The sequence below is a fragment of the Carica papaya genome, chromosome 1 (genome assembly GCF_054855325.1).
Source record: "Carica papaya isolate Zhongbai chromosome 1, ASM5485532v1, whole genome shotgun sequence".
Classification (NCBI taxonomy): Eukaryota; Viridiplantae; Streptophyta; class Magnoliopsida; order Brassicales; family Caricaceae; genus Carica; species Carica papaya.
The window spans coordinates 2316399-2328963 of NC_142309.1; the positions used below are offsets into that span (position 1 = coordinate 2316399).

Consider the following 12565-nt stretch of genomic DNA (forward strand, 5'->3'; position numbering starts at 1 on the left):
ATTCTATTAAGGGTAGTAGGTCTTCCCAATCTCCTCCCGTGTCGATGACACAGGCTCTCAACATATCCTCCAACACTTGTATCGTCCTCTCCGTTTGTCCGTCCGTTTGTGGGTGAAAAGCTGTGCTGAAGCTCAATTTAGTACCCAAAGCCTGTTGTAACCCTCTCCAAAATCTGGAAGTAAATCGGGGATCCCGGTCGGAGACAGTTGTCACAGGAATGCCGTGTAATCTCACTACCTCTCTGATATACAGTCTCGCTAACCGTTCTACTGGATCGGTCACTTTCATTGTCAAGAAGTGGGAAGATTTAGTTAGACGATCAACCACCACCCAAATACTATCATGTTTCTTACGATTACCTGGCAACCCGGTCACAAAGTCCATAGAGACATGTTCCCACTTCCACTCGGGTATAGGTAGGGGTTGTAACAACCCCCCAGGCCGCTGGTGTTCCGCCTTGACTTGTTGGCATACCAAACACTTTAACACATACTCGGCCACATCCCTCTTCATGCCCCTCCACCAGAAGCTCTTCTGCAAATTTTTGTACATCTTAGTACTTCCCGGGTGTATAGCAAGTTTGGTGTCATGAGCCTCACTGAGTATCTCTTCTCTGAGTGTACAATCACTGGGAACGCACATTCTGGTTTGAAATCTGAGTATCCCATCGTTCCCCAACCCAAAATCTCCCACTGTACCCTGTTCCACTCCCTCCCGGATCCTCTGTATCTCAGTGTCCCCCAATTGTCCCTCTCTTATTTTTTGAACCAAAGTAGGTTGTGCCCTCAAACTAGCCACATATCTGCCATCGTTCCCCTCTTGAATATCCAATCGTTGCATGGCTTCCCGTATACCCCACTCCGGCACCATTAAACGAGATAACACCCCAGTACTCTTACGGCTGAGTGCATCTGCCACGACGTTTCCCCGTCCCGGGTAGTACTTAATTCTGCAGTCAAAATCTTTCCATACAGAAAAAGGTTCTTCGTTAAGCATCTTAAACACTACCCTCTTACGGAAACAGTCTACATGGGCACGTTGGGCCGCAAGCCAATCCATCCCCAGTATTACATCAAAATCCTTAATGTCTAACAAAATTAGATCCACTTTTAACTTCCTCCCCTCTACATCTACCTCACAAGAATTAAACATCACATCCGTACATAAAGGGCCATTAGTTGGCGTAGATATGACTAACACTCGATCTAACACTCGAGGTTCTACACCTATCCTAGATGCAAACATAGGCGATACAAATGAATGTGTGGCACCAGGGTCAATTAGTACTTTAGCAGGAATATCTGAAATGTAAAGTATACCTTGTATTATTTCGGAAGTGGCGGCCGCCTCTGGCGCTGTGATGGCGAACACCCGTCCTTGAACCCACGGTCTACCCGGCTCCTTCGGCAACGGGCAATCACGCACAAAATGTTGAGTGTTTTCGCACCGATAACAACCCCGCCCGCCGCTCATACATAGTCGATCCCCATGATTCCTACCACATTGGGTGCAATTTGGTTTACTCCGGGATACCTGATGACTCGGGGCAAACTCCGGTGCTATCCTCTGCCTTTTCTCTGTTTGGCCGGAGGGGGGTGGTGGACGTCTGTAACTGGACTCCCCTTTACTGTTCTCAACTTGTTCTTTATACAGTGCTTCCACCAACCGTGCCTTTTCTAACACCATCTGATATGAGGTAATGCAAACACAGCCACTTGACGATACAGTTCAGACCGTAACCCTTTTTCGAATCTGCGAGCCTTCTTGGTCTCATTCATCATCACCTCGGGCGCGAACCGCCCCAATTCTATGTACCTCTCAGCATGTTCTACCACTGACAATCTTCCTTGTCTCAGTTCGGCAAACTCTATTTCCTTCCGTTGTCTCAAGAAATCCGGAAAATACTCTGCATTGAAGGCTTTCAGGAATACTTCCCAAGTGACTGGGGGAGCTAGAGTTCTTCTTTTTAGTTTCCACCAACGCTCAGCGGATCCTCTAAACATAAATGTGGCCAGTTGCACCTTCTGTTCAGTGGTCACTGTGATCGCTTCGAATAATTTTTCGGTCTCCTTTATCCAGTCTTCCGCCACCAAGGGATCGGTACTCCCATTGAAAGCAGGAGGGTTTAACCTTCGATACTTCTCAATATTGCTGGTGTCCACCACACCCTGGTGAATCCCTGGTTGTGGGACCGAGGTTGTCTCAGCCCGTAGTTCTCTATCTCTGATCACTGTGGCCAGACTCTCCACCACTCTACACAGTCGGTTGAAGTCTTCATGTTGTACCCCAGGCAGTCCCGTCTGGTTTACCGCTGGGCCAGGCGCGGGCCTCGGTTGTGTGGGAGGGGGCACCGCTTGATACGGGGGTGGCCCGTAAAATGCTGGGAGTGGTACCTGGGGACACCCAGGTGGTCGTTGTGGAATCCCCGGTGAGTCCCGCAACCCCGGGACAGCTCCGCGGCGGGGTCGGCCCCGTCCTTTCTTCGTCACCTCCCTTGACACACCTGCAGGATAGTTATACCAGTTAGTAGGTATACTTAGTTTTGCTCTGATACCAACTGTAACACCCCGTTTTTTTTTTCTTAACGGTGTACGATAAAGCACTCATACAACACAATACCGAAATCCATATTATTCCAACCATGCACAAGAGAAATTGGTCCACCTTCCATGTTCCAAATCAATTGTACATACATCTCCACCTCTACAGCACATAGTAATACAATATCAAACATTCCTAGATATTCAATATCCAGACTAAACCATCCTTTCAAACTACTTTAAATCACAAACAAAACTTGTGCCCTATGGCACTACCGACGGGGCTCCGTTACCAGCCGCTCGGATCCCAATTCCGTTCTTACTCCACCAAGTTATCGCTGCAAACCCCGACCAACCACCTTCATTCCACGTCACCAATATCGGCGACTCATACCCATATCTCCACCTCTCGACCTAATAGGCCACGCACCCACCCACACACCATTATTCCGCGTCACCAACATCGGCGACTCACACTCACTCCTCCACCTCTCGACCCAAAGAGGCCACACACACACACGAATACCATCGCCTCGCGTCACCAACATCGGCGACTCATGCTCAATCCTCCACCTCTCGACCTAAAGAGGCCACACACACACACAAATACTATCGTCTCGCGTCACCAACATCGGCGACTCATGCTCAATCCTCCACCTCTCGACCTAAAGAGGCCACACACGCACACAAATACCATCGTCTCGCGTCACCAACATCGGCGACTCATGCTCAATCCTCCACCTCTCGACCTAAAGAGGCCACACTCACACACAAATACCATCGTCTCGCGTCACCAACATCGGCGACTCATGCTCAATCCTCCACCTCTCGACCTAAAGAGGCCACACACACACACAAATACCATCGTCTCGCGTCACAAACATCGGCGACTCATGCTCAATCCTCCACCTCTCGACCTAAAGAGGCCACACACACACACACAAATACCATCGTCTCGCGTCACCAACATCGGCGACTCATACTCACTCCTCCATCTCTCGACCTCGTTGGGCCACGCACACACACAACATTTCCGCCTCCCGTCACCACCATCCGTGACTCATGCACCCTTCTACCCCTCTCGGCCTTGCTAGGCCACACTCACATACATATCCCCTCCCTGCTCCACCAACATCGGCAACTCCACCCTCCCCTACCAACGGCCTCCCAATTCCCCCTCCCAAACCGCATGCTCCCATCTCTCCTTATACCATGCTAGTCCCAAGCGTTCTAACTTGCTAACTCCTACTGACCACATTACTCCCCTTCTCCCATCCAATCCCCCTCAAATCCGGTTTCCTAGTCCCCACTGCCGTACCTTCCAGCTCCCTTCCCTCTCCCACTGCCCCCTACCCGCTACCTCCCCCATCCTCCTGCCTCCTCCCGGTTCCTATACACTTTTGCCTACCTAGGGCGATTAACCTCTCAGCTTGCACCGTTTCACACCTCATACACGCCCTCACCACCGTGCATTTCGGGGAAACACATCACCGCCTATTAGCGACTCCCTCCACATCCTCACCCACGCACACACCACGCACACACCTCTTCTGTTCTCTTGAGTTTTTATCCCACCCGCGCCTCCTAGATTATTCTCTCACATCCTCCTCACTCTGTTCTACCCGCACCACCCCCATCCTTCCCCACGGCTCCCCACACGCCTCCAACACCGCCATACTTTCCATTCCTTCCCCGATCACCTCCGTGAGCGCGCGGGACAACCCCACGCTTACGGCCTACCTTCACTGCTCCACTCCGTCGCGCCATTGCCGACGCCGCACCTGCACAAAATTCTCTACACACACACACCACACCAACAGCTCAAATTTTCACCGTACCTCCCGTTTCCATCTTCCTTCTTCATGCCGGTCGCGTCGTCCGTCCACGACCTCCTTCCCTCTCCCTTCTCGCTCCCCTCCGCCCCGACTCTCTCCTCTCTCCTTCTGGAACTTTCCTCTTCTTCTTCGTCTCTGCTCTCCTCCTTCCCTCCTTTTCTCTTTTTCTCTTTTTCCTTTTCTTTCCTTTTTTTTTTCTTTTTTCCCCCTCTTCTCCCTTTCCCGACCTCCTTTTATACCCTGCCAGCCTATCCCAAAACGACGTCGTTTTTCTTTCTTTCAAAACGACGTCGTTTTTCCCCTCTCTAAAACGACGTCGTTTTTATTATTTATTTTTTTTTCTACTCTTTCTACTTTCTAGTCCTTACAAAAATTCTATCATTTACTACGATTCAAACAGAATGTAAAAGAAAAAAATTTAGGGGGCTATATTGAGCAATTCCACCTCAAAAAAAAATACCTTAAGTTCCAAAACATTAATACTTTACTCTTGAGATAATGATTGCATTTGCTTAGTTATATTTAAATATTTTGAATACAATATAAACTAACATATATAATAATATTATTCAATGATATACTTGGTCAACAAAGAGGTGTTCTATTTGAAGTTTAAGCACAAATTTTACTAACGTAAAAGTTATTGCAAAAAAAAAAAAAATTTACCTAACATTTACTCGTTTAAAGAATGTGTATTTATATATTTATATTTAATCAAAAGTAAAAATATATGTATATATATAAGTAACAGTTAAAAAAAGTCACATAACCCATTCTTATTTTTTTGAAATAAAAAAAGTAATATAATAATATTAATTATAATCATATATATTATATTAAGATAAAATTTTAGATATTATTATCTACTTAAATTTTAAAATACAAAAACAAAATTAATATGATACTATGAAATAGTTATTTATTTATTTATTTAAAATAAAAGTAAATTTTAATTTTATAATACGTTTTTAAAATTATAACTTGTGTGTAAAACAAACAAAATAAATACTTATATATATATATATATAAGTATTTATAAAATTAGTGGCTGTGGAGAAGACATAGGTGGGCCCGGCTAATAAACTAAGCCGATTATACAAATGTAATATTTAAAGCCTAACAAAATCTCTTTGTTCCTCATTTAATTTTTAATTAATTAATTGTCTTAATTTTATTATTAACATCTAATATTCAATTAAACCTTATATAATTTATACCATTTAATTATTAATATTTTATTTAGTGGTCAAAAGTCAATTTCTATTTTTAAAAATAATAATATATAATAAATTTTCATTGTTAAATAATTCAAAATAGAAGTGGTAATTAATAATTACTAATGTTTATATATACATGTATGAACATAAGAATTAACTATATGTTCATATATATATATATACACACACACACACACACACATATGTAGACACGTGTAATCTTACTAGTTCAAACGTCACATACTACCAAGTAACCAATATATACGTGTACACGGCCTTATTATATCGTAAATGTGAATATATAAAGTATGTGAAATCTTACTCATTCAAACCTCATATGCAACTAATTGATGAATACATAAAAGTTATGTATACATACATACATACATACATATATATATATATATATATTTATATGGATGTATATATAGGTACCCGTATATGTACCTATCTTATTCAAACCTCACGTAAGAGTTAATTTATCAATCAATTTTTACGTAAACAAGTTAAAAGCTATATAACTTTTTTCTTTCCAAAAATAAAAGAAGCACTCAAAAATAAAATACTTACATAAAAATTGTAAGTATGTATGTATATATATATATATATATATATATATATATCCCATGTGATGTTAGTCAAGCAGCCTCATATCTACATACAACACCACAAAAAGTGGGTCCATCAAAACTTTTTAAAATAATAAAAATGAAAATTTTTAATAAAAATACTAAATTTAACCTTATAATTTAAATCTTATTAACAATAAAAAATAATAACTTTTATCTTATAATAAAATACAATAAATTATTAAATCAATATTTAAAATTTGATATTTGTTATCGTTTTATTTTCCTATGTTTTTGAAAAATAGTATTTCACGTTTTTTATTTATTTCATCTCATATTATAAAAAAAATAATAACTTTGATCCTATAAAATATAATAAAAGACAAATTTGACTGTTTTTTATTTGTTTCAAACATTTAAAAAAAATGATTTTTTCTTTAAAATTATTAGATTATATTTAAAAATATTTTAATAAAATGATTATATTATAAGTGGGTATAATAATATCATATTTGTTTTATATCATATATGTATATATGTGTGTATGCACATATGTCTAAGCAAAAGTGTTGGTATAATTCTGAGTCATAGTTACTCTGTGTTCAAAGTATATTTTCTTCATATATAATTTTCCTTGTCAATTTGAAGTCCACACATTCAAACTCTCTTTGGTTCTAGTAGTAACTTAGCAATTTCCCTATAAATTTCCACCCAAGTTTCTCCATTGAAATTTTTATTACTTCACTTTTTTAATTTATATATACACGCACACACACACACACATATATATATATATATATATCCCTCTACATATATATATAGAGATATGTAGAACACCATTGTACCATCCATTCTCATAACCTCTAACTACACCAACTCTCTATCTCTCTTTCTCACACACACACACACAGGTGTTGGGATTTCCTTTGCAATATCAAAAAAATATTTAGATGGATAGACTGCAAAAGTGCCAGGCAAATTATGTGCCTCTTACTCCCATCACCTTCTTGAAGAGAGCCGCTGGTGCATACACCAACCGTACCTCCATCATATACGCGGGTACCACCTTCACGTGGCGGCAAACTTACGAACGTTGCATCCGCCTCGCTTCCTCTCTGCGTAACTTTAACATTTCCAAAAACGACGTCGTAAGCATCTTCCACTTCTTCTTCCTCCCTTTCTTTTGATTTTCAGAATAATATTGACTGCTTTGATATTTCAGGTCTCAGTGCTGGCTCCGAACGTTCCCGCCATGTACGAGATGCATTTCGCGGTGCCAATGGCGGGCGCGGTTCTGAACACGATTAACACCAGACTCGACGCGAAGAACGTAGCCACCATTCTCCGCCACTCCGAGGCCAAGGCCTTGTTCGTCGACTACCAGCTTGTGCCGCTCGCACGTGACGCTCTCCGGTTGCTGACGTCATCGCAATCGTCTATTCCGCTGGTTATTGTCATCGACGACGTTGACTCACCGACCGGAGCTCGACTCGGCGAGTTGGAGTACGAGCAGGTTGTTCGGATGGGTGACCCGGGATTTATCCCGGTTGAAATCAACGACGAGTGGGATCCGATCGCGTTGAATTACACTTCCGGAACGACGTCGGATCCGAAAGGAGTGGTTTACAGTCACAGAGGAGCTTATCTGAGCACAATGAGTTTGATTCTAGGTTGGGAAATGGGGAAGGAGCCGGTCTATTTATGGTCTCTTCCGATGTTCCATTGCAATGGCTGGACCTTCCCTTGGGGTGTCGCCGCCCGAGGTGGCACCAACGTTTGTCTCCGGAACACCACCGCCAGCGACATTTACCGGAACATTACCCTCCACAAGGTAACCCACATGTGTTGCGCCCCCATCGTCTTCAACATTTTACTCGAGGGTAACCCTAATAAAATTCACACTCCGGTTGAGGTACTCACCGGCGGCGCACCTCCTCCGGCGGCGCTTCTCCAGAAAATCGAGCGGCTCGGGTTTCGGGTGACCCACGGGTACGGACTAACCGAAGCGACGGGACCCGCTCTGTATTGCGAGTGGCAGGGGAAGTGGAACCACCTCCCGCAGGAGGAACAAGCAAAGCTCAAATCCCGGCAGGGAATCAGTTTTCTGACGATCGCCGACGTCGACGTGAAGAATCCGGTAACGATGGAGAGTGTTCCGCATGATGGGAAAACAATGGGGGAAATTGTTCTGAGAGGAAGCGGGATCATGAAAGGTTATTTGAACGACCCGAAGGCTACATCTAAAGCGTTGAAGAATGGGTGGTTCTTCACCGGCGATGTGGGAGTAATCTACCCGGACGGTTATGTAGAAATCAAAGACCGGTCAAAGGATGTTATCATCTCCGGCGGTGAGAATATCAGCAGCGTCGAAGTGGAGGCCGTACTTTACCAGAACCCTAGGGTTCTGGAGACGGCGGTGGTGGCAATGCCGCATCCTAAATGGGGAGAGAGTCCCTGCGCTTTTGTTGTCGCGAAGAAGAATTCCGCCATGGAAACTGACGAGATAACAGAGAAAGATATAATCGAGTATTGCCGGAAAAGCATGCCGCATTTCATGGTACCCAAAAAAGTCGTCTTCTTGGCTGAGTTGCCGAAGACGGGGACGGGGAAGGTACAGAAATTTGAACTGAGAGCTTTAGCGAGCACTTTCGTCGTCACTGAAAATGTTCGAAGCGGGAAGTCAACGAGAGTCAACACAGGAGTTCGTCGATACGGTGCGGATCATCAGACGCACGGAGAGGAACAGGTTCTGGCAGCGTCTCGTCTGTGAAGATTTACTGTAGTAGTCTGATAATTTTAATTAATAAATAATAAAAATAATGTACAGTTTTTTTTTTAATTATTATTTTAAACTTACATATATATATATATATATTACACATGTACGGTGTGTGATTAAAATACATCTTGTGATGAATGAAGTTAATAATAAAATTGCCGTTACTAAACTGACTGTATATTAGAGTTTCAAAAGTTAAAATTATTTAATTTAATTGTTACTAAATATATTTTGTTTAATTTAAAAATTAAAATTTAAAGTCCTATTAAACGAATTAAATTATGAATAATATTAAATTGAGTTACTAACAATATGATAATATATATTTAAAATAATAAATTTTATATTTTTAAATAAAATTTAATTTTATAATATCTAAATATAATACAAAAACATTTCTTACCTACCAAAACGACGTCACACATATATTTGTGCGCGCGCGTAGATATATAATCAAAGAGGGGAGGGGACCGTACTGGATGGTGACAAAATTTTGGTAGTTAAAATTCCTTTTTTCAAAGATGAGGCCGCGGTTTAATTGAAATGAGTTGTGAACAAACCAAACAACCACCGGTATGTCCATTTCATTTATTTTTGTTCAAAGAAATAATTTAAAATTGTTATTTTTAATAATTAATTTTGACCTATATATACATATTTAAAACAATACATTAGTTTATATATTATATATATATATATATATTTGTAATTCTAATTATTATACTTTGAAAAATTTATAATTTAATTTCTGGTTATTAATGTACATGAAATGTATTAATAAAAGTGTCAAATAAAATTAAATTAGACACACCACATATTTTAGCGTAACATCCTGATCCCAGAATTTGAGTTCGGAATGATGTAATTTAATTTTTAAAATAATAATAAAAAAGGTGTATGGTTAATTTTAATTATTTTTTAGAAATATGCATTTTGCACGTTTTTGAAACAAATTTCAGAAATCAAGTCTAAACTGTAAATAAGGAAAGAGTATCTTTGAAAGAAATCTGGAAAAACAAGGGGCCAATCACAAAAAAAAGTACAGGCCACGTAGGACGATCACGTCAGTAGCACGGCGAGTCAGAACGCATCGCGTGGTGGACACACTGGTACAGGCTCCATGCGGGAGCCACGTGGGCAATCTGCATGCCAGGGCGATCCAACGACCTATGTTCACTCCCCTGCGCACAAATGGTTCGGATTGATTTTTCGAATAAGCACGATCGAACAGCTCACACGTCTTCGATTGAACAATCCATATCTATTTCCCTAATAAACGCGATTAGATGGTTGAGGGAGATCCATGCGGGCCCCGATGGACATCCCAAATTGAAGGAGGGGGTATTTAAGTGTCTCTTCCAACTGGAACCTTAACCCTAGCCACACGCACCTCACCAGAGAAGAAGAAGAAGGGCGATCGGAGGAGAAGCCCAACCACCAGTGTCGTCGCATCGGAGACCCAAAACGCACCGATGAGTACGATTTTTCTTTCCGTTCTTCTCGTTTCTCCACTCTTTAATCTCCTAACACATTTTTGATGTAGAATAACCGAAAATAACTGCAACCCATGAGGAAGAACGACGGAGCTTGGCTGAGCCACCGCACCAGAAGGCCGAAATCACCAGTAAGCTTTAAATTTTCTCATTTTTTCGTTGATAAACACCTCTTAACTATGATTTAAATAAATTTTCATTGAGAACTAGTCAAAAACGACCTGGTTGAGAGGAGGAATCGCTGGAGAAGGAAGACCATGCAGTGAAGCATGGTAACGTCGTCGCACCAGAACCCCAACCCAACTCCCCAGTGAGATTTTTGTCTTTCTTTGGTTGTTTCTCTCATATTTTCACGCTATTTTGATGTAGGTTTCGATCTTAGTAGGAAAATATAAGATTTTCAAGAATCGGGAACTGTAGTAAAAAAAACAGTGTTCTGAACACCGACTCAGGATAAGAATCTCTCACTCATTTTCCTTACTATGGTTAAATTGAAGCCAAACTGATAAAAAATAAAAATTTTAATTAATTAACGGTCTTTTAATTGATTAAGTATAGGTTGCCAACAGAGCAAGTGACCGGTCAATCTATGCCTGTTTTGAGTTTTAATTGCAGTAATTATTTCTTTAGTCGTCTACTATGCTCATTTATTCACAGTTTTGCTTACTTTAATTTATTCGTTTTAAATCTATGGCTAACATGATAAGGTTTCTTAATCTATGTTGTCATGTCATTCTATTGTGTATAATACATTTCTAACGGTATAATTCATGCTTATTTCACATACGTACTCTAAAATATAAATTCCATACTCATGTGTTGTTTGGAATACAATGATACATGTCTTTTCAGGCTAAATAGTAAATAAACAAAAAAATATGCGTGAATTAATAGTGTTAAATGAAATGGACTTACTGGGTGTCTTGGGAAAGAGTGTACGGACTTGGTACATAGGATGAACCCTACCGTGAACGTTACCCTCAGTCGTACGGAGTTGAGAAATTCCATACTGGACAGGATTGGGAATTGTTTCAATTACACTTATACTAGATGAGGTATTGAGGCAGTTGTATATTTTGGTGTCCATTACTAGATAAGGTATGGAGACGATCGTTTGATTATTGAGAAAATATTTGTGTCCACGTGTAGTGGGGATCCCTACGGACCCCCATCGACACTGGTAAGAAAGGTAAAATGATAGAGATGAATATGGTAAGGAATCCAGTCTTGGAAAATAACATAAGGTTAATTATTATGTCTTTTAGAATGCGTATTGTGGATTACTATTCTGATTCTTATCTTAATAAATGACATTTAAGAATTTACATGCGAGTTGAGAAAATATTAACTTTTTCAGTGAAACGAATAATGAATGCACTAGCATTCGAGTTTTATTAAGAATATGCTCCATTTGTTATTTTATGTTTTCTACAACCATTTGATTTTTTGTATCAGTAGTAAAACGTTGATATTTTTACTGAGTTAGTGTAGCTCACTCATTTATTATTAACCATTTCAGATCAAGACGACCAAAATCTGAATCATGAATAGCAAAAAACTAGTTAAGAGATTGCATCTTCCGCTTTGTTAGTTTCAAGTAAAGGATAATTATATTTGTTTTTTCTTATACTTTTACCATTAAAGTTTCAAAGGCATTCCCGTAACCCTATTGAATATTTTAAATAATCTGTGCAAGGAATCTAACCCTAAATTCTAATTGCTTTCGCTAAATTATAAATTTTAATATTGTTTATTTCACTATTTCTGAGTTACATGCTTAAAATCCCTAGTAGAGGGTTAGGCCTTTACAGTTGGTATCAGAGCCGCGTTCCTCGGAATCATTCATTGCACATAGGGTTTAGAGTAAATTTAATGCAACCTGAATCTCAAATCATTATTATGAAATGTAGATAAAGAAACATGAGGAGAAGAAGATCCCCGCAAAATAGAGCAACCTAGGAGGGATCACTTCTGGCCAGCAAACTAGGGAGAAGAGAGGAGAGTTGTTTGATCCCCCTCTATCTCTGCCACAGTATGAGCCACCTCCACACTGAGAGGATCCAGTCCCTCCACAGTATAATCCAACTCCTCCATAGTACCATCCGGCACCACCGCAGTACAATTCAGTATC

General features: G+C 40.4%; 1 protein-coding gene across 1 annotated transcript; it reads left to right on the plus strand.

The window, feature by feature from the left end:
* The first annotated feature begins 6997 nt into the window (after positions 1–6997).
* LOC110816097 (trans-cinnamate:CoA ligase, peroxisomal-like) lies at positions 6998–9110 on the plus strand. Its single transcript, XM_022044142.2, has 2 exons — positions 6998–7310; positions 7385–9110. The coding sequence occupies exons 1-2, from the start codon at positions 7113–7115 to the stop codon at positions 8930–8932; spliced, it is 1746 nt and encodes a 581-aa protein (XP_021899834.2). The 5' UTR covers positions 6998–7112; the 3' UTR covers positions 8933–9110.
* The last annotated feature ends 3455 nt before the right edge of the window (positions 9111–12565 follow it).

Excerpts from the sequence above, each read along its gene's own strand:
- LOC110816097 (XM_022044142.2), top strand. The coding sequence starts at position 7,113 with ATGGATAGACTGCAAAAGTGCCAGGCAAATTATGTGCCTCTTACTCCC. Across the intron at positions 7,311-7,384 it reads ACATTTCCAAAAACGACGTC|GTCTCAGTGCTGGCTCCGAA; the intron begins GTAAGCATCTTC and ends TTGATATTTCAG.